Source organism: Gopherus flavomarginatus, chromosome 1 (genome assembly GCF_025201925.1).
Source record: "Gopherus flavomarginatus isolate rGopFla2 chromosome 1, rGopFla2.mat.asm, whole genome shotgun sequence".
Classification (NCBI taxonomy): Eukaryota; Metazoa; Chordata; order Testudines; family Testudinidae; genus Gopherus; species Gopherus flavomarginatus.
Genome location: NC_066617.1, coordinates 332857264 through 332884549, shown reverse-complemented (window position 1 = coordinate 332884549; position 27286 = coordinate 332857264). Strand labels below are relative to the sequence as shown.

Here is a 27286-nt window from a genome sequence, read left to right as displayed (position 1 = left end):
TTGTTTCTATGGCAGCTTGTACATCTGTATACAGCACGCAAGACTATGGCTCTGACCTTTTCAGGCCTGGCTGGCCTCATTGTACAGACCAAACCGAGACCGCCTAGGCAAGATAGTCACACTCCGTCCACCAGTTATTGAGTCCTTCCCTGTGGTGGCTCAACCCACAAGTGGTATGCGCAGGGGCACCCTTTTCCAGTCATGGACGCATCAGTGATGGAATGTGGGGTGCATGTAGGAAAACTCAGGACTCAAGGCCTCTGGTCCCAAGCAGAACTTTCCCTGCACATCAACATCAGGGAGCTAAGAGCAGTTTGCCTTGATTGCCAGACATTCCAAATCCCTCTGGAGGGCAGATGTGTATCGGTATTGACTGACGATACAACAGTTATTTTCTATATAAACCAACAGGGTGGTGCTTGCACCACTCCCCTACGACAGGAAGCCCTCAAACTGTGGGATTTCTCCATTGCCTGCTTGATACATCTAGAGCAGGGGTAGTCAATAGGTGGACTATTAACCAAATCCAGACCACCAGATGCTTTTGAACGGACCCCAAAATCTTTTTATTTACTACTTATTATCATCATTAGTATTTTTAAAATGATTTTCTTTGGAGTCTGGACCTTGATTATACCTTGAACAAGAAATTTGGACTTTGACAAAAAATAGTTGACTATCCCTGATGTAGAGGCAGCATACCTTCTGCGCTTTTAGAACAAACTGGCTGATCATCTCAGCAGATCATTTCACAATCACAAGGGCCTGAGAGGTCCTTCTGCCTGCATGTCATGAATATCTTCCAACAGTGGGGGATTCCCGAGATAGACTTGTTCACAACAAGGCACGTCGGGAAATATCAGCAGTTCTGCTCCTTCCTGAATCACTGCCCACGGTTGCTCATGGACACTTTTCTCCTTACTTGGAAGGACCACCTGCTATATGTGTTCTCGTCGTTCCTTCTTGTACACAAGGTCCTGCTAAAGGTCAGAAGAGAGAGCATCAATGATATTATTAGCACCAGCGTAGCTGTGCCAGCATTGGTTCACCATGTTTCTAGACTTGTCAGTGGACACACCAGTGACCCTGCCCCTGGTCCCAGACTTGATCATGCAGGACCATGACTGCCTCCAACATCCTAGTCTAGAGTTTCGGCACCTCACGGCGTGGAAATTCCATCGCTAAACCCCTTGGAACTGGCATGCTTAAACCCTGTTAGAGAGCCACTTATTTGGCTAAGTGGAAGAGATTTTCTATTTGGTCATTACAAAAGGACACTCCACCTTTGCAGTCATTGATTCCTTATATCCTGGCCTGTTTACTATACCTGAAACAGCAGAGCCTGTCAGTGTCATCAGTAAAGGTGCACCTGGCCCCCATCTCAGCCTTCCATCCAGATTTGGGTGGCCAGTTGATTTTCACTGACCTCATGGTTGGCCATTTTCTCAAAGGACTAAATAGACTGTACCTTCAAGTAAAGCAACCGATCCTCCTGTGGGATCTCAACCTGGTGCTCTCAAGACTGATGGGGCCTCCCGTTGAACTCCTAGCAACATGCTCACTTCTCTACCTTTCCTGGAAAGTAGTGTTCCTGGTGGCTATAACTTCAGCCAGGATGATGTCTGAGCTTAAGGCCTTGACTTCTGAGCCTCCATATATTGTCTTCTGTAAGGACAAGGTGCAGTTGTGGCCCCACCCTGCCTTTCTCCCAAAGGTCGTTTCACATTTCCATGCAAATCAGGACACATTTCTCCCAGTTTTCTTTGCTAAACTGCACGCTAGCAACCGGGAGTGAATGCTTCACTTCCTTGGATGTCAGGCGAGTGTTAGCTTTTTATATTGAAAGAACGAAGCCATTTTGAAAATCAACACAGCTCTTGGTTGAAATTGCAAAGTGCGTGAAGGGACTTCAAGTATTGTCACAAGAAATTTCCTCATGGATCATGTCTTGTATCAGGGCGTGCTACGACCTAGTGAAGATACCTGCTCCCGCACTGACAGCACACTCCACAAGAGCGCAGGCATCCTCGGTGGCATTCCTGGCGTAGGTCCCCCATTCACGACATCTGCATGGTAGCAACATGGTTATCAATCCACAGCTTTACATCGCACTACACCATAGCACAGCAGGCCAGAGATAACGTTGTATTTGGTAGAGGGGTGCTGCAGTCTGTGACTCTCTGATCTCCGACCCCTCTTCGTAATAGATGCTTGGGAGTCACCTACTGGGAATTGACATGAGCAAGCACTAGAAGAAGAAAAAATGGTTACCTATCTTCCTGCAATGGTTGTTCTTTGAAATGTATTGCTCATGTCCATTTCAACACCCACACGCCTACCTCTCTGTAGGAGTAGTCTGGCAAGAAGGACCTGAAGAGGCGGCAGGTCGGCAGGGACTTATATATAACGCCATGAAGGCAGACTCCAGGGGCCTCCACAGCCAACCGACAGGTACTACTAAGGGGAAAACCTTCTGACAACTCTGCATTTGGCGTGCACACACCTAGTTGGAATGGACAGGAGCAACACATCTTGAAGAACAACAGTTACAGAAAGGTAGGTAACTGTTTGTTTCCACTGAAGGAAATAGGTGACTGGAAGGATTCTCAGTGTTTGCTCACCCTACAATTGTAAGGTTCATCAATGGACTGGGACTTCCTCAAGTAACAACCCCTCACTCTAGGTTGGGATCTTAATCTACTTCTCAGAGGTCTCACAAGACCCCATTTGAACCAATGGTGACCTGTTTCTTAATGAACCTCTCTATGAAGATGGCCTTTTAAATAGCTATTACATGGGCATGAAGAGTTGGAGAAATCAGAATTTTGATGACAGATCCTCATTTACAATATTCTTCAAGAACAAGGTTTCCCTATATCCACACCTTAAATTCCTGCCTAAGGTGTCATCTGAGTTTTCTCTGAACCAGACTATACATTTACTCCTCCCCTACTCCCTGAAACCACTTAACTGAGGGCAGGAAGTTGCTTTCCATACCTTTTTATAGAATCATAGGTACGTAGGACTGGAAGGAACTTCTAGAGATCACCTACTCCAGTCCCCTGAACTCATGGTAAGGCCAGTATTATGTAGACCAGGGGTTCTCTCAACCCAATTTTTGGTGGCCTCAGTGCAGCCATCAACTCATGCTTGTGGCTGCTCTGATAAATTTTCCTACTTTACTTTAGGAAAAACAAATAAATATGCACATATACATGTCCAAATCATTGTAATTTATTTATGTAGGTTTTTGCAGACTCAATAATACACAGTTGTATTTTGGTGCCCCGATCCCCATTGACTTGCCTTGTCCGCCATGGATTCCACCTGGCCCTTGCCGCCTTCCTTCCATCAAGCATGGGCTACGTAACAAAATTAGGAAACAGATTTTATTCCAAGTGCTTACAGTTACCTAAAACTTTAGAAGGGCTTCATCCAACTTGGTGATACATGAATCAGTAATCCTTCTAAAATGAACAATGAAATAGTGATGTTTAAAGTCACCATCAGTTTTAAAAGTTAAGAAGTTCTGTTGTATTCCTTCTTACCCCCTTTATCATAAGAACGGCCATTCTGGGTCAGACCAAAAGTCCATCTAGCCCAGTATCCTGTTTTCTGACAATGGCCAATGCCAGTGCCCCAGAGGAAATGAACAGGTAATCATCAAGTGGTCCATTCCCTAACACTCATTCCCAGCTTCTGGCAAACAAAGGCTAGGGACACCATCCCTGCCCATTAGGATGACCAGATGTCCTGATTTTATGGGGACAGTCCTGATATTTGGGGCTTTTTCTTATATAGGTGCCTATTACCCACTACCCCCATCCTGATTTTTCACCCTTGCTATCTGGTCACCCTACTTACCATCCTGCTAATAGCCATTGATGGACCTATCCTCCATGAATTTAGCTAGTTCTTTTTTGAATCCTGTTACAGTCTTGGCTTTCACATCATCCTCTGGCAAAGAGTTCCACAGGTTGACTGTGCGCTGTGTGAATAAATACTTCCTTTTGTTTGTTTTAAACCTGCTGTTCATCTGTGTGTCTGACAATTTTGTTCTTTTACTATAGTTTCAACCAGTTTGCCCGGTACTGAAGTCAGACTTATCGGCCTGTAATAGTTGGGATCACATCTGGAGCCCTTTTTAAAAATTGGCTTCACATTAGCTACTCTCCAGTCATTTGATACAGAAACTGATTTAAATGATAGATTACAGACTAGAGTTAGTAGTCCTGCGATTTCACATTTGAGTTCCTTCAGAACTCTTGGGTGAATGCCATCTGGTCCTGGTGACTTCTTACTGTTTTAATTTATCAGTTTGTTCAAAAACAACGTTTGTCACCTAAAAAGAATGGGTTTTGGGAATTTCCTTCACCTCCTTAACTGTGAAGACAGATGCAAAGAATTCATTTAGTTTCTCCACAATGGCTTTATTGTCGTCAAGTGCTCCTTTAGCATCCCGATCGTCCAGTAGCTTCACTGGTTGTTTAGAAGGCTTCCTGCTTCTGATGTAGTTAAAAATTTTTTTTGCTATTACTTTTTGAGTCTTTGGCTAGCTGTTCTTCAAATTCTTTTTTGACCTTTCTAATTATATTTTTACACTTAGTTTGCCAGAGTTTATGCTCCTTTCTATTTTGCTCACTAGGATTTAACTTCCACTTTTTAAAGGATGCCTTTTTGCTTCTCACTGCTTTTTTTACTCTGCTGTTTAGCCACGGTAGCACTCTTTTGGTTCTCTTACTACGTTTTTTAATTTGGGGTATACATTTAAGGTAAACCTCTATTATGGTGTCTTTTGAAAGTTTCCATGCAGCTTGTAGGGATTTCACTTTTGGTGCTGTACTTTTTAATTTGTTTCACTAACTTCTTCATTGTTGTGTAGTTCCCCTTTCTGAAATTAAATGCTACAGTGTTGGGCTGCCAGCAATGCTAGCTTTAGTGCCCTCTTGATTTGCTTTATTTCCTTTTCCTTTGGTCAGTCTTCAAGCTGCCCCTACTTGGAACATCTTTTCAATTCCAGTGTTGAGGATCTCTCTAGTTTCTTCGTTTTCATCCTATCTGAAGACCCGTTTTTTCTTAAGGTCCACAATATTTAAGACTTCAAAAATTTATCTAAGATAACTTCTTCCTCTCATTCTCTTAGTGCATCTTGGTTTATCTTTTTTCCCTGCTGGTTTCATGATTTTAAGGTTTCCAAGGTCAAGACTGTCTTCTTTATCTTGGTCTTTTGGGCTGAGCATATTGTTGATGCTTAACAAATAAAAACAATAACCCATTGTGATGAAAGGGAGAGCATTACATTTCTCAGAAATATTGTTTCAGGTTTTCTGTTATCTTGGAAATAGAGAACACTACTTTGGCTTATATTTTTGAGTTTTGACTCATAGACTTTAGGTCAGAAGGGACCAATATGATCATCTAGTCTGACCTCCTGCACAAAGTGGGCCACAGAATCCTACCCATCCACTTTTATAACAAACCCCTAACCTATGTCTGAGTTATTGAAGTCTTCAAATTGTGGTTTGAAGACCTCAAGCTGCAGAGAATCCACCAGCAAGTGACCCATGCCCCATGCTGCAGAGGAAGTTGAGAGAACTCAACTGTATGAGAGAATGTTAATGAAGAGTTAGAGTTAGATTTCATCATTCATTTCTACAGCAAAGGTTAGATTTTACAGCAGGTCCTCACCAGCAGAATTGCAGAATAAATGGAAACCGTCTTTTGTAATATCTCAGAACCATGTGCTATTTCATACAAAAGCCATCTGAGATGCCTGTATTTTCTCTAATACTGTTTAGTACTTAACATAAAGTGAAAGCTGAAAAGTTTATACAATTAATATACTTTTGGGGTTGCAAATGGTTTTAACATTCAAACATACTAGCTTGGTGGAGGGCGGACAAGAATAGAAACCAGATATTGAAAAAAGATTCAGAAGAAGAGGTGGCACAGGAGTTTGCGTTGGAAGAAGTGGTAATGGGATTGGAGAGGGAGATTTTTCTATACAAAATATTGTGCTAAACACTGTACTATCAATATTGCAAACGTGCTAAAATCTCCTTCTAGGGGTCAGTGACAAACAGTGAGAGCTTTAATTGTGATTAGATACCTCCAGAATCTTTCCATAGAATTACACCTTAATGTACCACTGGGAAAATTGTATTACTTATGGTACAGTTTTTGTCCATGTAGAAACTCGTGGGATGAGAATATAAAGACACTGGCTCTCTAGTATAAAATACCATTAAGCAAATTAAGATCTCTAGGTTTGGATTTAGAAATTTCTTTCTAGATACCATCAGCACAGATTTTCTCACTCTAAAGTTTCAGGCTTGCAGCATGAAGCAGAATAGGAACTTCTTTAACTGCAGGTCTGTTTGAATCTCAGAAACACTGGTAGTGGGCCTTGACACCTTCTTACGCTACTGATTGTATATTAAATGCCATTTCCGTGGTCCAGACATCCAAGTGTTCCTTCCTTGCTTTCAGACATGCAGTAAGGTCTCTGTGACCTTGTCTGGCTGTGTAACTGTGCAGGACTAACCCCTGTCGCACCTCCTGCTGGTACCTTCCGGGAATTAGCTCTCCAGCCGCCGGAGCGCCCTCTGCAGGCCGGTGTCCCGCTTTGCCTGGCCCCCTGTCTGTCCTGGACCTGGTGCCCCTTGCACGCCAGGGTACTGCCCCTGGCAGTACACCCCTCAGTCTCTGGGTCTCCCCTCCTTGGGAACCCCCACCCACTATTCCCGCTTCGTCTCAGTCGTAGGCTACTGCCAGTCACCAACTAGCCCCTACTCCCTGGGGCAGACTGCAGTATAAGCCATTCATCACAGACAAGGTTGGGTTTGGACCTGCTGCCTCTACCTATAGTGGAGCTGCCCCTCTGCAGCCTTAGTACCCTCTAGTGGGCGCTTCCTTTGGCTTGCAGCCTAGGACTCTTCTAGGCTGGAGCTCCCCAGCTCCCTGGCCCTTTCCCAGCACCGCCCTACCCTCGGTACCTTCCTCAGTTCCTGAGGCAGCCTGGTCCCTCCATTTCCAAAGGCAAGAGAGAGAATGTTCCTGCTCCTGGCTTCCCTGCCATTTATAGGGCCAGCTGGGTCTGTTTGGGGTGTGGCCCCAGCTGCAGCTGCTTACCAATCAGCTGAGCTTTTCCCCCTGCCCCAGCCCTCTCCAGGGCTGTTTTAAGCCCTTCCAGGGAGGAGCAGGTGACCACAGGCTGCCTTTGAACTCTGTTTTGCCCACCATTCATTCGTTAGACATAGGATATCCTTCAGAGTGTTCTCGCAACATTCAGCGTGTAATAAATTTTCAATTTTTTTGCATGCCTGTTTTTCCATACTGTGGAGTGCTGGTAGCCTTCAAGGCCTGACAGCTTAATTTTGATCTTTTCTGCTAGTCCAGAATCTTGAGGAGGCTCCAGTGATTTCTCATAGACTTAAAGGGCAGAAGGGATCATTGAGCTCATTTAGTCTGACCTCCTTCATACTGCATTCCTACTTTCTGATTCTGCTCCTGGATACAGTCTATCTATAAAGCCCCCTTTCAGCATAATTGCATCGGTGCTTCCAGATTTTGCTTAGAACCTTTGAGTGGTTATCTGCATAGACTTTGGAGTAATTACTCAATGCTCTTAGGTCTTTTTTCCTGGATTCCAGTCCTGCATAGACTCTACCTTGAGGTCTTTACTGTGCTCAGTTTTTGCTTTACATGGTTTCAAAAAGTGCTGCTGTGAGATATTCCTCACAGGTGAGCATGACTTTTGTATTTTGTGCTTGGGAGTTGAGGAAATTGTGTGGCTGTCATATGTCTGATTAGAAATGTCACCCACAATGTGCAAACTCTCCATGAGGCACTTCTGAAAATTTCGAGTAAGATGGGCATAAAATTGGCCTGGAATCTTTCAAACGATTGATTCTCTAAATAGAAGCCAGAGTTGAATCCCTTCTTCTTGGTGCTAGGATTGTCCACATCAGCACAGACCCAGCCACTCTTGAAGCAGAACGGATCGACAACACAGGTTGCCTCAAAGTAGCTTCCACAGGTCATGAAGCCAAACTCTTTGGAGTACCGTGAGGCTTTATGTGTTGCAAATTAATTCACCAAATTGTGTGTGTGTGTGGGGGGGGGTGTACATTTTACAGAGGCGAGAGAATATTATAGACTCTGCTCTGGAAGAACTGACCGTCCACAAGTTTCTCCAGTGACTGCATAGACGTCTGGCTTTGACTTATTCACTGATGATAAATCCTTAAAGACTAAGAGCCAAAAGTACCCAAACGAAGTTCCCTCTGCAAACAGGATAATTGTGCCCTTACATCCTCCTCTTGAATGACTGAAGCAGAAGTGGAAGAGCCTGTCCACTTCTCCCCCCTGGACCTAGGTGTTGAATGATTTGGGGAAATTACTAGGAAAAGATGGTTCAGAAAATCCCTCTTGAAAAGGTCTACCGTCAAGCATGGGCTACTTGGAATAAAATCTGTTCCGTAATTTTGTCAAGTGCTTACAGATGTCTAAAATGTTAGAAGGGCTTCATCGAACTTGGTGATTATATGAAACTGTAATCCTTCAAAGGAAAAATTCAAGATGGTCACCTAGGAGCAAGTATACTACTAGATATAGAACACAAAGCCAGTGACCTCTATCTTGTTGATGTTTTTTGTACATTTTGATCCTTACCTAACTGTGAGATCTGTATCAAATTTGTAGAAGACATCAGCACTATCCATTTGGTGTATTGCCTTTTGTGTTGGCATCTGTAGTGCTTGTGTTCACTAAGTGATTATCTTGGCCTAGTTTGGCTTATCTGCGTGGTTTGAGAGTGCTCTTATGGGGTGGAATGATACTACTGATGGTGGTGGGGATTATCTGAAATCAGTCGGTCACCATCACGATGTTATAATTACCTAGAGTTCACTCAAAGTCTCAACTTGTCATTGGGTGATCAGTTGACATACATAGAAACTCTTCTAGACATGGCTCAACTGCATCAAGGCAGGAACCCAAGATATTCTAAAGTTAAGAGAAATCCACTCTTCAGGATTTGTCAGAGCCAGGAATTTTCAGCTCTAACAATATTCAGGTGAGCTCTGCTGGCTGCAACAGTATTCATAGTAGCCATGATATATCATAACATCGGACAACCTCAGTGGAGCCTTTGATCCACTGAAAGTATGTTGTATTTCATCAGTAACTATTTTGTTACTGATAGTCTTATAAGAATCATTCAGGGTGGAAGGTTAAGTAGAGGGTATTTCTATAAGATACTGATGCACAAGGGCTTGGCCATTTTGTATCCAAAATTACGTTGAGAGTGGTTTAAGGTGAAACCAGTCTTACTGCTTACAAAAGAACATAAGAACGGCCATACTGGGTCACACCCAAGGTACATCTAGCCCAGTAATCCTGTCTTCTGATAGTGGCCAATGCCAGGTGCCCCAGAGGGAATGATCCAAACAGGTAATCATCAAGTGGTTCATCCCCGTCGCCCATTCTGAGCTTCTGGCAAGCATGTCTATAAACAGCTGAGAGATCCCATGTATTTTAGTTCAACAACATGAAAGCATTTTTAATATTTCTTTTTTTACATTTACCATAAATTCCCACTTTTCATGTATCATACTGAGTTCTATTTTGGTGCCTAATTACTTGTGCTCTTTCTTCCTGCATGGGTGAAGTTCTTTTTGGAGCCTAGAGTATCCCTATTTTAAACTTCAGTTCTCCATCCCACTTCCCTCCAAGAAAAGACTCTCTTTTCTCATTACACCGTTTATCCGCTAGCAAGAAGGGATAAATATGGGTACCTCCAAACTATTGTAACCACTCCGATTTACCTGGGCTCTAACACAGTTCACAAAATTGTTTTCAATACTCTTGAAATTAAAAAATATATATTTATTTTTAGCCAAGCCATCCTTTCCTGCCAAAAGAAATGTTCTAGATCTTTTATGTAATACAGGAAGATTCTAATGAGGTGAGAATAGCAGAAATGTATCTTCCTGTGTACTTACTGTAATGTAACTTAAAGTCATAACTAATGCATTGTTTTGCTTTGTTTTATGTTTTAGAAATATGGCAAATTAACAACTTGTACTGGTTGCAGAGCTCAGTGCAGGTTTTTTGAAATGACTCAGTGCATAGGACCTAATGGATATATGGAGTCATACTGCTCAACTGCATGCATGAACACACACAAATCAGAATATGCAAAATCACAAAGTAAGTGAAAAGGATGGTGGCTTTTCATCACTGATAAGACTCCCAAATTGTCCGTCCCCCTCCCTTAAAAAGTTTCCCAGTGTATTGAGGCTTGTAGGTTACTGGGGGAAAAATGTTGAGACATAATAAGTAGTGTACACTAATGATGCTACAGAGTCAGATATAGTACAGTCTTCATGCATGTAGGGGGTACTTTTTACATATATGATACCATCCAGTACTGAATAAAATTCCATCCATATGCATGAGGCATTGCAACTGTGTCTCCTTCACAAGATGTGTCATTTAGCCAAGACATTTATTCTGGGAAAAGGGTGTATAAATCTATCAAGATTTCTGAATGGAAAAAGGAGACAGAGTGAATTAGCTTGATCACTAAATTGGAAATACTAATAAGCTTTTGATAGGAACACAAAAATACTTTAACATTGAGGTTTAACAAATAAGATCAGGAAGAACTAAATTGTGTATTTTTTTCTGGTGTGTGTGTGTGTGTGATTTTCAGAGCCTAATAGTTTTTTTGGTAAGAAAATTTAATTATGAAGTTTAGGTTTTTACATTAATAAAATGAGGGGAAGTGGTAAATTATAACCCAGTAAATTTCTACACTACTGCTTGTATTTACTTTCTGTGTAAACTACGTTTTTCTTTTAGGTATGGGAATTATTTGCCACTTTTGTAAACGAAACACTTTACCTCAATATCAAGCCACAATGCCTGATGGAAAACTGTACAACTTTTGCAGTTCCAGTTGTGTAGCTATATTTCAGGTTAGCTGTTGTGTTAAATCTTTTGCTCCCTGGGGAAAGAAAAATATATATATATATGTTTATGCGTGTGTTAAATATGTGCATATTAAAATATCTGGCTTTTATATAGCTTACTTTGATTTTTTTACTAAAACTAAAAAAAAGACTATCTTGGGCCATAGGCAACTTTGACATAATGAAAAGTACAATTTCATAAAGAATAAAACTCACAACCTAAAAATCTGAAAACAATCAATTAAAAATATATATCCCAGCAATATGTGGGCGCACCCACCAATATCAATCCTCACCACATTCTCCCCACCCACCCCCCCCAAAAAAAAAGTATATGTGCAAAGATGAGCACTACAGCATGCACTGAAGGACAACAAATTTTGGATCTTTCAGACCAAGTGGGGGAAGTGAATTCCAAAGTTGAGGGTCCTTCATGTTTGAATACCTACCATATGGGGCTCCACTGACTACAACTACAGCAATATGTCATGGGGACAGAGGTGCTCTCTGAAACTGTTACATCAAGTGCCATTGAAGACTTGCAGATGGAAATTAACCACTTAAACTGCACCCAGAAAACAAATAGGTTGCCAGTGCATATCCTAGAGCACCGATACCCTGTTCTTCTGGTGGGATACGCTACTTACCAAATGGACTGTCACGTTCTTCGCAGGCTTCAATTTCTGATTTAATTTAAGGTGTAGCCTCCATATAGACTGCATTGCAGTAGTAAATCTTTAGGGGTGAGAGGTATAAATGATAATAGCCTAGTCTTCATCTGAAGGAAATTGTTGCAATCTCCAGATTAAATAAAGTCTTCCTAGTATTGTTGCTATATGATTGCCCAACAGTGACTGGGGATCCAGCAATACCCCCAAATGACTTCCCATATGTCAGTGGTCCCCAACCTTTTTGTGGTCAATAGCACATTCATGTTTTCAGAAAAGTGTGGCGGGCACCAACAATTTTTCAAGGCTTATTTTGCATTTGTGCATTAAATAATACAAAAAAAAATCATATTTACTGTTACATAATATATTAATCCATAAGATAAAAAAGATAAGTTTACATATAAAAGATATTAATTAAATTATTTGGCAATTACTCTTTCACCTTACCATGTGAATTTCCTCTTTTTTTATCTACCTGTAAGAAAAATTAAGGAGTTTTTACAAAATAAATATCATAAACAGTTTTCATCTTATTTATTTTAAAAAAGTAAAACGTTGAACTGCTGGTCCAAGTATATTTATTATTCTTAACTTTAACATTGATAACCAGTTACGGTTAATTAAAAAAATATTCTTTGTATTGTTACTTGTATCTGGATTTCAATAAACAAACAAATATGAGAAAAAGTTAAACACAAATTAATCATACGTGCTCATCAGCACTTAATGGAAAATAGGTATCATTAATTCATGTGGTTTTTCTAATAATGTCAGTGTGATTTTTGACACTGCATTTCTTCTACCAATTTTTCGTAGTTGGGAGAGTAGGATGATATTCCCGTTCCTAAGCAGTTGTCAAGATGGGCAACTGTAAGCTGAGATCTGTATTTTGATTTTATGATGATCATTGCTGAAAAAAGAACTTCGCATAGATAAGTGGAACCAAAATAAGATTTTATTTTGTATGCTACATTTTTTAAGGCAGGAAACTTTTTTCGGTCTACCAGATTCCAGAAGTTTTCATCTGTTGCACAGAATTTTAGCACAATATCATTTTAAAGGTCCAAAATCTTCAGTTCCACGTCTTCTGTTCTTACTTGAATGAGACTTGCAATTGATGTAGCCATTTCTCTTACCTTTTTTTAGCAAGTAAAAGGATTCACAGGAAAGGCAACTACAGGCTCAAGATGGTGAACTGTTGAAATCCTCTTTTCAAATTGTTCCAGAAGTGTTTGAATGTGGATAATAGATGGTGATGAGTTAAAATCACTGTCACATACCATTTCCTTCGTATTTGGGAAATGTGCGAGAGACTTCGTCATCATTTGTGACATCCACAAGATCAGTTTTGCTTTTGCATTTGAGCCACATGTTTGTCTATCTTTTCCTTGGAGCTCAAGATTTAAAATGTTCAATTTGTCAGTGATGTCGGCAAGAAAAGCCAAGTCCATTAACCAGCTGTTGTCTTCTAGTTGCTCGAAGTTCTGATTTGTGGACTTCAGAAATTCTTTTCTCTCTTCAGTTAGGCTTAGAAAACATGCAAGAACTTTACCTTTGCTCAGCCAGCGTACTTCTATGTGCAAGATAAGATCAAATTCTGTCATCAACGTCTTCCAACAGGGCTTTAAGTCACTGTTGAAAAGGTTTCGCTTGAATAGAGTTAATTATTTTAATAATGACATTAATGACATGTTGAAAAGAAAGAACTTTGATGCACAAAGCTTCTTGGTGGATAACGCAATGATAAGACAAAGTTCGGAAAGGATTCATTCTTCTTGCAGAGTGCAATGATGGGCGGGGCCAATGGATTCATTACTGGTGCCCCACCAGTGGTGATTGCACACAGTTTGTGTAGTGCCATACTAACTGATGTTGCATATGATTTGAGTAATTTATAGATGTCCTCAGCCTTTGTTTGCCCTTTCATAGGCAGTACTTTTAGTAACTCTTCTTTTACGGTGAAGTCACTAACTACCATCCTTACCATAACTGCCAACTGTGCTGTATCCGATATGTCTGTCGACTCATCAAACTGCAGTGAAAACCAGTCACGTATTTCCAAATCATCTTTTAGCTGAATTTGCATGTCGCTTGAAATTGCTTGTATCCTCCTCGTAACTGTTGTCTGATAACTGCAAGCCTTGTATTGCCGACAAAAATCTCATGCGTGTTAGAAAATCCTTGAAACAAGCAATCAGCATCAGTCAAAAATGCTTCCTTCAACAATTCACCATCTTGAAAGGGTTTTTCTTCTTTGCGAGCAGATGAGCAATTTTAAAGGAAGCAATAGTAGCACTTTTAGACTTTACTACTTGTCTAATGAAAACAGATTGCTGGGCAGATAGGTTTGATTTGAGTTGATTAATTTTTTTCTTTCTCAGCTCAGATTTAAGTGGATGGCTAATGTCAAAAGAGCTGTGATTAGTTTGGAAATGGTGTTCAACATTGTTTTTTCGGTACTGCAACGGTACCACTGCACAATAAGCAAACACATTTTCCTTTATTTTCAATAAAACAATAGGATTCTTCCCAGTCTGCATTGAAATAATACAGACATTGTCTTTTATTTGAACCACTCATTTTGTGGCAAAATGTTAAAATAAATAAATAAATTGCAAAGCATGAGAAAACAGTATCAGTTCCTTGGAAGAATACTCACATAATATATGGAAACATGGGTCACTGACATCCTACTGCGTGCGCAGGTGCAAGCAGGAAAAAAAGAGTGGCGATAAATGAGTGACGAGAGGTTGGAACCAACAGCACGCACATGAGACAGCCTACATCTGCACTACCATGATACTACCAAATCTGGTAGGTTATTCCAGCGAACAAAAATGAGACCAGTTTGTGTTGGGCAGTGCGGAGAGAAGCTGCAGCCCTGTGCCTGCCGGGAACAGAGAACATCTGTTCCTGGTAGTCGCGGGGCTGTGGCACTAGTTTTCATACCTTGTCACTAGGCAGGCACACATACATACCCTGGTGGGTGCCATGGCGCCCGCGGGCACCATGTTGGGGACCACTGCCATATGTTGTTAAAGTTTGCACATTTATGGGAGCAGATGTAATCCCCCCCTGCCTTTTCTGGTTGCTTCTAACAAATCTACCAGCATCACATCAGTCTTCTCCAGATTGAACTTCAGTCAGATAGCCTTCATCTGTGCCCCAGTCTATATCAAACATCTGGTAAGGCACCTAACAGCACTGTCTAGATTGGATGAAGTAAAATAGAACTGGGTATCGTCAGCATATTGAGAACACTATAACTCATGCCTCTTGCTAACCCTCCCAACAGTCATGCATATTTGTCATTCCCACATACCCGTCATTGTTCAGTAAGATGGAATCCTGCAGAATTCCACATGTGAGAGTTCTTGAGACTGAAAAGCAATTGCACAAAACAGTTCAATATCTCTTGAAAGAGAGAGCTACTGAAGGATAATCCTGTTTGCTTCTGCTTGGCTTTGCAGACCAAACAGTGTTTCGTCCACAATACTGAAAGCAGCTGATAGATCTACAAATGTCAGCATGTGTAGCTTGATTTGGAGTGTGGTAGTAGTGTTGATTTAATTTATCCACTTAATTTAATTTTATTTATTTATTTAATTTTTAATTAATGCTATTAATAATTATTGGATATTAATTAGTATGGGTTTGGCTTGCCAGTTTGTTTGATCAGAAGATAAAGTTCATCCTGATCAGGCTTCACAGAGTTTATAAAAGGAACTTCGGGATCATGACAGGAGCTTACACTGAGACAGATATAGTCATAAAGACCTTTTTATTAAAATCAATGAAATGGTAAGCAAATGATAAAACAGTTAGGATTACAGAGTTACAGGTATCACAGTTCTTTAAGAGATATATCTATGGTAATACAATATTATAAGCTGCAAACATGCTTAATACTCACACACTGTTTTAATAACCTGGTACTGAAAGATACAGGCCGCACCTGTGGCAATTTCTTTTTCCCTCTGGCAGAGGAAGCTACTGCGGATTTGTTTGCTTTCTTATTTAACACTAAGCTTTAACTAAATTAAAACATAAGGGAAATTAAATCTCTTTACACTTCCAGTTTGAAAAGAAATAATAATACGGCCTGTTAATAGCCGTCGTAGATGAGTAGCATCGAGACGGAGTTGAAGGTGGAGGCAATGAAGAGTAGATGGGAGCAGATAGATGGGTAGATTGCCTGCTTAATGGCGAGCTGTCTCACCTTTTTATAGGGCATTAGTCAGAAATCCTTCCTCTGATGTCCAAATTTCATCCTTCCCCCACGGAAATGTTAGGGTACACTTGCCCCATAGGCTAGTATGTATGTGTGCATGAATGACAGGCATGTACGCATTTGTGGTGTACTTGTTAGATTTGTGGGCAAAAATCCCCTTTTTCCACCTTTTACTGTTGTTGGTTCAGTCAAAGGTCTCTAGACATCTGCATAGGTATTTTGTCTATTATTACTTTTCTGAGTAAGGGTCCTAAAATGTGCTAAAGTTGCCTTAGCGTCACATACAGGATGTTTGGCCTGTAGGTCTCTTGCATTAAAGCCAAACTTATTCTTAATATAAATCTATAAGCCTATTACATTAAATACTCAAATTTATAAGAAAGATATATTTATACAGACCAGCAGATTAATCCTTAGGGCTACACGTGGCTACCGGCTTTTCCTCTTTCATAGGAGATCTACCAGTGCTACCATTACAGTGTCTGTGCTATACTAAGTCTGTGCCCAGCCCAGATTAACATGGACTAAGATGATCTGAGGCATCCACAAATTATCTTGGCGCAATCTTTTAAATACTTTTAACCAGGGATGGAAGGTCAGATACTTAGTGGTAGTTGGTGAAATCGTTCACTTCAGGTGCTGACTTTTGGTCATATAATCACTTACTTAATAGAAGCCAACTCCTTTGAAGGAAGAGTTGATATCTATCAACAGTTCACCTGTGGTCCAGCCCTCTGAATAAAGCTCAGAAGGAAGGACAGATCTGAAGCACAGGTTGTGGCATGAAGTATTCCCGGAATCTCTAATACCAGAGTGAACAACATTGGTACTGAACTTAAGAAGAGGAAACCAGTTTTTTTCACCCTCTTCATCAAGATGTTGCCCTTCATCTATGGAAAAAGACAATTAATTCTGAATCTGCTTGATTTTATTCACAAAATATGAGATTCCCTGACAAAAGCGAGGGACACTCAGCCACCAAATGCATGTGCAATGCTTCAAGTAGTGGGTGATGGATTTACTTATTTAATGAACCATGTGAGCAGCAGTACTACAAACCATGTGATGGATTAAATAATTGACTTAATATCATACTCCGAATATTCTTAATGTTTGCTAATGTAAATTTAGTTTCACCTTTTACCATCTCAGCAGTAGTAGCTAATATATGCCTAAAAGTGTACTGTTTTTTCTTTAATAGTTTAAGTGAATCCTCTCAAACTGGGATTTACTCAGTTAAAATGAGTTTGACATTAATTATTATTAACTATTATCCAACAATTTGTCATCCAGCCACTCTGTACAGTTTGCTTTTACTCCTAAATGGCTGAAAGTTTTGCAGAAAGGTGTGAATATAGGTTTCCACCAGTGATTTTTATTTCTACTAGTCATGGGTGGTTCGGCACTGTTAAGAGAGAAAATGCAAGGTGATACTTTGGTCAGATCCCTTTGATCTAAGATCTTATTCTTTCACTCTACTCTTAAAGTAGGTTGCTATGTTTCTCACTCTGATAATATATCTTCTCTTGAATAATCCTTTCATTTCCAAATAAAAATTATTTAGTAACATATTAAAAGCATTTGAACAGTTCACTTGAGGTATATGCTATGGCACTTATGCTATTACCTAAATACTGTTCTCCTTTCCTTGACTCATAGACTCTAGGACTGGAAGGGACCTCGAGAGGTCGAGTCCAGTCCCCTGCCCTCATGGCAGGACCAAATACTGTCTAGACCATCCCTGATAGACATTTATCTAACCTACTCTTAAATATCTCCAGAGATGGAGATTCCACAACTTCCCTAGGCAATCTATTCCAGTGTTTAACTACCCTGACAGTTAGAAACTTTTTCCTAATGTCCAACCTAAATCTCCCTTGCTGCAGTTTAAGCCCATTGCTTCTTGTTCTATCATTGGAGGCTAAAGTGAACAAGTTTTCTCCCTCCTCCTGATGACACCCTTTTAGATACCTGAAAACTGCTATCATGTCCCCTCTCAGTCTTCTCTTTTCCAAACTAAACAAATCCAATTCCTTCAGCCTTCCTTCATAGGTCATGTTCTCAAGACCTTTAATCATTCTTGTTGCTCTTCTCTGGACCCTCTCCAATTTCTCCACATCTTTCTTGAAATGCGGAGCCCAGAACTGGACACAATACTCCAGTTGAGGCCTAACCAGCGCAGAGTAAAGCGGAAGAATGACTTCTCGTGTCTTGTTTACAACACACCTGTTAATGCATCCCAGAATCACGTTTGCTTTTTTTGCAACAGTATCACACTGTTGACTCATATTAAGCTTGTGGTCTACTATGACCCCTAGATCTCTTTCTGCCATACTCCTTCCTAGACAGTCTCTTCCCATTCTGTATGTGTGAAACTGATTGTTCCTTCCTAGGTGGAGCACTTTGCATTTATCTTTATTGAACTTCATCCTGTTTACCTCAGACCATTTCTCCAATTTGTCCAGATCATTTTGAATTTTGACCCTGTCCTCCAAAGCAGTTGCAATCCCTCCAGTTTGGTATCGTCCGCAAACTTAATCGTACTTTCTATGCCAACATCTAAATCGTTGATGAAGATATTGAACAGAACCGGTCCCAAAACAGACCCCTGAGCAGTTGAATGTAAGCATTCATCCTTGTGGCTGAGAGAAGACCAGGCATGTTTACGTAAGGCTGTTGTTCCATAGGCGGTTGCTGGTGAAATGCTCTGCAAGAATGTCTGAGGCCTTTCCATATATCCTAAACATACTGCTTGGTCTTCTGAAGCTAATAATGTTGCAGGGTTAAGTATAAAGTTATTCGTATATCATATTAATGTTTCCATCCAACATTATGCTGCCATTAAGAAAACTGGGACAACTGAAGATTTTTTCTTTGTCATGTCTGAACTTGATAGTTAAAGAAACTGAGGCTGGAAATTCCTTCTTTCTGAAGATGTGGTGCTGCCGTATGAGCTGGCCAGTTCATCTTGCCAATAGCATCAGTCCTGAATGGGCATAAAGTGCATTACTTAAATAGTCTTATCTTGTATCATGTCTCAGCATCTGTTTTCCAGTCTTCCGGTTTTTGAGTGTGCCTAAAGAGTGCTAGATCTAGTGCGTTTCAGACTTCTTTAAGTAGAACATCCTGTAACTTGTTGCCCATTTTGTTGGTGGCCAGGTAGTATGGTATTCTCTCTTGTCCTCTACTGTGGAATGCATGTGATGGGAGATTGGCGTGTTGGTGGTGGAAATCCATGCTATGAGTCTGATAGTAGTAGAGAAAATATTTGACATTCCTGTACGGAGGCTGTAATGGAGGTAGTTTTTTTCTTTCCCAGTGCTGTAAAGTTGTTGAGATTTGCTTATGGAACAATCCTGGGTGGATAGGTGACTGATAAATTAGCTCTTCTAAGGAACAGACACATTTTATGCACTTTTTTACATTATTTCACTGATTGGAGCAATTTGATTCTTTCTGGGTTCATTTTATTTTTGTCAAAACCAGAAAACTTGGTGTGCTAACTGCTGGTTGGACCTCCTAGACGACTTGTAATACATGCATCCATATGTAAAATTGCTAGTGAAATTTGAACTGCCCTTGCTCAGAGCAACCCTAACTTTCATGTTGTTCAGAATTTCATCATGTTCCACCAGTTGCAGTGACAGTGTAGAATGTAAGGGCTGGGTTTAGCAATTGCATTAGTGCTTCAGTCCTCCCAGTGCAATCCCAGACTGTTCCTGTTCCACTCTTTGACAGTTGACAGCTCAGAGCACTGGCTCTGTCACCTGTTAAGTTGCTTGGATGGAAGCCTGATTGTGGTCTCTGATGGTCTCATCTGTGCCTGGCACTTCCTATGTCCTCTGTATTCAAGGCAAGCCCTCGAGCAGCTGCAATGAAACATGACCATTCTTGGCTCAGATGAGAGCTCAACAAAGAAGGGAACAAATATATAATTTAAAATACAACTTTAATACAAATATTAATAAAAAATAACTTAAAGATGTCTGGAAAAATGTTTTAAATGGGTTGTGCCTTTTTTTTTTTTTTTTTGCTGCTTGATTTATTTATTCTAACTGTAGTACACAATATGTTTTAGACGCTTCCCAAACATTCAAGAAGGATGTTCTCTTTGAGCAGCTTGCAATGTAAGGATAGACAGAGTTAGGGGGGAAAACAACAATAGGCAACTTATAAGTCCACTCAAAAGTTAAAGAAGAAGAAATTAATTTAGTGGGGTAGAGGTCTTATAGATGGGCTCAGTGAGGTATTAAAAATGGCCTGAAGGATTATTTTGTATTTAAAAAAAATATCAGGAATGTAAATCCTGGTCTTCCCTGGCAATCTCTGGTAGACCTCTGTGGTGCTTGTTGTGAGCTGTATTTTAATTGAAGATGTGTGTATATTAAATCTCATAAACAACGATTTCCATTATCTAAAATGTTAGTCATTAAACTTTAAATATTAATTAAAAACAAATTTTGAACTGTCTGACTAAAAATCCCTTCCATTCTCAACTCTTTAATTTTCACTTTTGTCATGTAACTATTTTGCTATTTGTCCAGTCACTTGTCTTCCAGCCTAGACAGGACCTGAATTTCTAATATATAAAGAAGAGCAAGGGGACCTTAAATAAAATCCTTTCAGGACTTTTATATATCAAAAGAAGCTAAAAGGCCACATAACCAATTTTTAACATAAAAAATTTTTTTTCTTTTGCCCTCCCTTTTTAGTGATTTGTTTCTTATTTTTGGAAAAACAAAAATGACAGAAGTCAGTGGTCAAGAACACACACCATTTCTAATGTACTTATTGCCTACAGGTTGTCACAAGCGCCTGTCAGATTTTTAGCAACATCCAAAGCTCTGATAAAAAGGAACCACATACCTCTGCATGTTGCTTTACTGCCTGATCATTTCCCAACCAGTGCAACTCCCTAGGACTTTCCCTGCACTTAGTGGGGGAGTGTATAGTGAGGAGAGGAACAGAATGGGGAGTTGAAGGACCTGGAGAGAGATCTTCTCTTTAGACTCAGACTACTACTCCCTCTGGATCCTGGAGAGAAAAATGCAAAAGGGGATTTTCAGTAATGAGACAAAGGAAAAAATCAACAGAACAAGAAAACTTAAACAAAACCCATACTATTTTACTCCTTGAGCACCAACACCCAAAGGCATGATTGCTTATCAGAATAAACTGGTCACCAGTCCAGTAATATGTGCCGGGAGAGCTGATGACTTTGTCCTGGCATCTGCAAGTATGAGGATGTAGCAAGTTGTAGATCCTACTCTTCATAGCACTTGCACAACTCCCAGTGCTGAACAGAACCATTTAAAGCAGGCAATAGAACAAGTCAAAATGTGATCAAGTTTTAATAAACCCATTACATAATACTGCAAAGATATGTGCTGGACATAATCTGACAGGTGTGAAGATTGAGGCCCTGAAATGCTTGCATGGAGTACTATCTGTGGACATTGCACAGGGTTCAAGTTATAATGACACAGTTGTCTGAAGAAACAAAGCATAAACTTTTCTGTTTGAGGTTAGGCCAGTTTTACTCTGAGGCCTCATCTACATTAGTGCACCAGAGTGAAAACTCATGCAAACTCCTGATGTTGCACTTGTGCAAAGTTGGGTCTTGCACCAGTCTAGTGTACGTCAGTATGTTACTTAATTAGGATGCGCCAGTGTTGGTCAGTTTTATGTCAGTGAAGCACATCTGTATGAACTTGAAGTTTCAAAGAGAGCTGTCCTGAGAAATGTGAGTTAAACGCTGAACCACCATGACTTTTGAAGTCAGCTGGAGCAGTGGTAATGAGTCCATTATTGTTTGAAGTTAAATCTTATCCCAAACTTTGATTAGTTCCCTCTTCTAAAAATAAATAAATGTTGCAAACTTTGTTGTTGTCCTGTTTATAATCTTTCTATTTTGGGAAAGGCTATTAAGAAGGTGGGTGTGGGGAAGGTAGTGCTATCTCAGATTTCTGTGATCACCTTTCATTGAGACTCTGGCATGACCACAGCACAGAGAATATGCCAATTTAATTGGTGGTTGATTTAGTGATGGTTAAATGCTGATGTCCATAATGGGTCTAGAAGACCAATGGAAAGTTTCTGGTATAAAATAGAGTTTTTCATCTAAGTGGTATTTGCTGCAGGGAATATTTTACATCTGTTCTTTAGCTGTGATGTTGGCTTCCTATACATCTCCAGATGCATTATAAGATGTCTCCTTTAATCTAAAAGCTCTAAATGGCGTGGGATCTGGTTATATGGGCGAGTGCCTCTTCTTGCAATGGCAGTTGAGTCCATTGGGACACAGCTTGTATTCACAGATTTTTCTAGGAATTGGGTGCAGGGTATTCTCAGTAGATTGCCCTCTACTCTGGCATTTATTTCCTCACCTGATCTGCTAGAACTTAAGTTTGACCATTTAAGACACTTCTCCATTCTCAGGCTTTTTTCTGAGGGCAAGGTAGTGTTAATCTGCCTTGTTTTTTCTTTTCTTTTTTTTTCGGGAGGGGTTCACACGGGGCGCAGCTGGGGTTCTTTATAAATATTGCTTTGTCTAGTTCCTTTCATATGAAACCTCTGATATAAATGATAGTTTGATAATTCTAAATGGGAATTATGTTTGTTTGAAGTTACATGACTGATTAATTGTGTCAACTGATCAGTGGTGAGTGGCATAGGGGGAGGATTCTCTTCAGCTTTATGCATACATACAAGGAGCAGCCTAAAGAGGTCCTTAACATTGAGTACAGTAGATGGGAATGTAGGAGAAACAAGACTGAAGATCATCAGAGGTGAAACAAATGGATTATAACAAGAGCAAGAGTAGTAGATTGTGAAGATAAGGGAAAAGATCTGTAAAGCAATTGAGAGACGTGGGGAGAATCAGTCAAAAGTGGAAAGATTTATCTATTGTGCCTTCTACAAGGAAAACTTCTGAATTCAATAATATAAAACCCCATATTGTTAACAGTGTCCTTTAATGAAACATATTTTAATTAAGAAAAATGTAAATTTGTAGAACACACTTTCTACAGTGATGTGTATAAATGTTTTTATATTTTTCAGACTCTTAGTGTGCAGTCTTCAACCAATGGTCAGTTTGTGTCTCCAAGTGACATTCAGCTGAAATGCAATTATTGCAAAAGTTCTTTTTGTTCAAAGCCAGAAGTACTGGAGTGGGAGGTATGTTCCTTGATAATACTGAAGCAGAAGTAGGGACTGGTTACATGTACTTGCCAAATAGGTTACTTACAAAGAGGTTTTTAAACCTATATTGTGTTTAAATGTGTACCTCTTAATAATGGGGTAGTCCTTAAAGTTTGAATAATTTTTCTTTTTAATGTTTTAATTAGCAAAAAATAGGTATTAATCATGTTAAACCTATAATTAAATTAGTTTTACTGATGGAATCAAAAAGTTTTGCAAGAGTGTATGTGCGCGCACATGGTGCATGTACTCAAATACTATATTATCTATAGCAAAAAGGATCTAGAATTTAAAGTAAAAGGTAATTCTCTCTTCTCACCTTAGCTGTAGAGGTTGAAGCCTGCTTCTTCTTTGAGTAGTTGCAGACATGCATTCCACTCAGATGTGTGCGTGCCAGTGCTGGAGAACTTGGCTTAGTAATATCAGCTGGGTGATGCATGCTCCTTTTGGCCCCTTGTAGCTCCTCCTAGGGCTTTTTAAAGGTGGTGCCGCCCTAAACCTCCTAGGTTCCCTCTTACCACCCACAGCTTGAGTTAAAGCATTTGATGAGGTATTTACCTCATATATTGTAGTCTGAGAGTTTTCTCTCTCTTTTTTAATATGTAGTTGACCCCTAGCGTTATTAGTTAAATAGTTGGTTTTTTGGATGGTGCAATGCCTTCACAAGGTTTCCAGCACTGTCCCTCGTGTGAAGTAGTTACCTCCAGTAGCAGTCCCCATTATCAGTGTGTATTGTGCCTGGCAGAGGGGCATATTAAGGAGAAGTGCTCCGTTTGCAATTCCTTCATCCATTTTAGTCAGGCAATCAAATTGGCTTTCCTGTGGAGATCAACATACCAGTCATCAACTTCCATACCAATTCCCTGCCATTTAGGGACAGATTGTCCCTTTTCTACAGTGGTTAGGAAACAATAACCACAGATGTATGGATTCTAAGCATGGTAGGATTGGGTTATGCCATCCAATTCCTGTCTGTCCTCCCACCCCCCCTTCACACACCCCAACTTTGTCCCTTTTCAGGGAACCCTTTCATGAGTCAGTGCTTCTACAGCAAATTGAGACTCTGCACTTTGGGAGCCATAGAGGAAGTTCCCATTCAGCCTCAGGGAAAGGGATTCTACTCCCATAATTTCCTGATCCCCAAGCCCCATGGAAGGATGAGACATATTCGGGACCTCTGAGGTCTCAACAACTACATCAGAAATATGAGATTCCATATAGTAACCTTAGCTACAGTTCTCCCGACATTAGAGGAGAATGTCTGGTTTGCTGCCCTCAACCTTCTGGATGCCTACTTGCCATGTTCCCTTTGCCTGTCCTCCAGTGACCAGGACTATAATTATTGATGCCTCCACAATGGGTTGGAGGGTGCATTTAGGGACATTGAAAGTACAGGGGTGTATGAACAGAATAGGAAGTTTCCATTCATATCAGTGTCCTGGAGCTTTGAGTGATTGACAATGCATGCCTGGCCTTTTGGGATTAGATCCAAGGGTGTGCAGCGATTCACATACTTAATGACAATACCACTACAATGTACTATGTGAACCGGCAGGGAGGAGTTGACTCCAACCAGCTCTGTTAGGAAGCCATGATGTGTTGGCATTTTTGCACTGGGGAAGACATCATTCACACAGTTGCACACTTACCAGGTTCACAGAATCGGGTGGTCAATCATTCTGCAGGAATGTCTCCCAAAGTCACCAATGGTTTGTGAAGGGCTATATGCTGAGATTCCCTTTAAAAAAATAGGGCATTCAGACAATTGCCCTGTTTGCAATGAAAGACCCCAAGAAATGCAGTCAGTTTTATGCTCAAGGGGATCTCAGTCTGTCTCATTAATCAATGCCTTCCATTTGAATTGGGTATCAACCCTGATACCCCAGATCCCACTTGTCCCTGATACCCCAGATCCCACTTGTCCCTCAGGTTATTCTCAAACTGAAGTTGGATCCTGTCAGACTCATTGCACTAGTTTGGCTGAGACAGTGATGGTTTTCTGACCTTCACAGTCTGTTGGTTTGACCTCGCAGATCTCTTCCCCTCATTCCTTACCTGTTGAAACAACACCATGGTCAGATATAGCATCCACTGCCAAGCAGTCTGCACCTAATCGTGCGGGTACAGCATGGTTAGATGAGGAGGAACAACAGTGTCCTCAAGCAGTGCAGCAAGTCTTATTTCGTAGGAGAAATCCTTCTGCTGTGTTTGCCTAGTTTAGTCATTGGCTTGGGGAATTCAGTTGATGCTAGCACATATTCAAGAAGTTTTGGATTAGCTGTTACAACTTAGGTCCTCAGATCTATCTTAGCTCGAGCTCAGAACTTTATCCTATGATGCAAGGGAAGTTGGGATTTTCCAAGTATATGATAGTTATCTTTCTAACAGGTCTTGTCCTCCTCTTTCCAGCTGTAAAAGAGATGGTTCCCTTGTGGGACCTCAGTACTATACTAGCTGCCCTCATGACTCCTCCATTTTGAGCTACTAGCAACTTGCTCTCTGTCTCCCCTTTGCCAAAAGACAGCAATAAAAATAAAAAGCTATAATTACTATGAGGAGAGTTAGTGAACTGCAAGCCTTAATAGTAGAGCCTCTGTATCCAAAAGTGGTGTCACAGTTTCACCAAGCCTCACTCAGATGTGAATGAGCAGCATCTTCATTCCTTGGATATGAGATGAACAATTGGTATTGGATCATTTAAGGCATCACCTCAACTTTTTGTCTCTTCTGCAGATCAGATGAAGGGTCAAAAGGTTTCCACACAGTTTACTTTCTGCATTACGACAGCACATGGAGCTGCTCAGAGCATATCTCCATGGAGACTGGTGGCTGATTTGTTGAGGGCCCAAGTGACTTTGGTCACATTTCTCAATAACGTTTTTTCTTCAAGTGCTAGTCCCTCTGTGTAGTCCGCACATGTGTACACATACGTGCCATGCACCTGAGTCTGGAATTTTTTCCAGGCAATGTCCGTTGACCCTCACATGTACAGTGTCTCCCCTTGTGCTTTCCCGGGAGAGTATAAGGGGTGGTGCAGGTCAACACCACTACAGTTCCCTCTTACCGCACGTGACCTGAGTCAGAACCCTGTTTCCCTTTGCCCTTCTAATCTTTAGAAGAGTTACTGTATATATTTGCTATAAATAGTTATCCTGTAGTTTAGAAATCTTAGTTGTACAATGGCCTCATGCACATATGACAGTTTTTGCCAGGCTCCATTTGCGGTGTCTACAAGCTTGGGTCCACTCGACCTAGCAGGCATCACATGGATTCCTGAGTCACTGCTCCCTCAGAAGTCCTTGTCTTTCTTGGTTGGTAGTGCAACCCAGCCAGGGTCATGGTGGGTATCCCCTCCAGCTCTACCATACCAACAGCCTCTCTTACAGGAGGGGTGCTCACCTGGACTGCCTTGCAGCCGAGGGGATGTGGACACCATGGGAAACCAGGCTGCATATAAACTTTCTGGAACTCAGAACAGTCCATCTAGCCTACAAGGCCTTTCTTCCCCTCATACGTTCCCTCTGCTTGCAAGTCCTATCAGACAATATCATCACAATGGTATATATAAACTAACAGGGAGGAGCAAGATCTTGTCCCCCTCCTGCTTTGAGGTAATCATACTGTGCCACTGGTGTGTCAGGAATCGGGTTACCATACAGGTCACATACCTCCCAGCTGCTCAGAACTACCCAGCGGACAGACTAAGCAGAAGTCTCTACATAGATCATGAATGGGAAATACACTACACAGATCTGACCAACATCTTTGCGCAGTGGGGTACTCCCTTATGGGGTCTGTTTGCGTCCCAGATGAACAGAAAGCTGCCCAAATACTGCTCCAGTGTGGCCATAGGCAGTGACTTAGCCATGCTCTCCTTTTTCACTGGACGGGCAGCCTCTGATATGCCTTTCCCCCATTCCTCTCAGACCACAGGTTCTCTGGAAGATTTGCCAAGATGAAGCTGCCATCCTTCTCCTAACACGCTATTGGCCAACACAGTTCCGTCCACATACCAACCCTTCAGGATTGGCCTATTCCAAGTTCTCCTGAAACAAGACTATGGGAGGCTCAGGCTTTCCAACCCGAGCTCCTTACATCTCACGGCTTGGTGTTTGGGTGGGTGTCAGACATAGCACACACATACTCTGCCTCGGTCCAGGTAGTCCTTAACTAGAGCAGGAAAGAGTCTTCAAGAACATACTACC

At 40.9% G+C, this 27286-nt stretch overlaps 1 protein-coding gene across 13 annotated transcripts in view; it reads left to right on the top strand.

Moving 5' to 3' along the window:
• Window positions 1–27286, top strand: part of ZMYM2 (zinc finger MYM-type containing 2) — a 212955-nt gene that overhangs the window by 96925 nt on the left and 88744 nt on the right. For 12 of the 13 annotated variants that reach the window (XM_050937121.1, XM_050937119.1, XM_050937123.1 and 9 more), the window contains 3 exons: window positions 10062–10212; window positions 10867–10982; window positions 22941–23057. In XM_050937121.1, coding sequence (XP_050793078.1) covers window positions 10062–10212; window positions 10867–10982; window positions 22941–23057 — 384 coding nt within the window. The remainder of the gene's footprint in view (window positions 1–10061; window positions 10213–10866; window positions 10983–22940; window positions 23058–27286) is intronic. The other variant, XM_050937127.1, reaches the window with a different exon arrangement.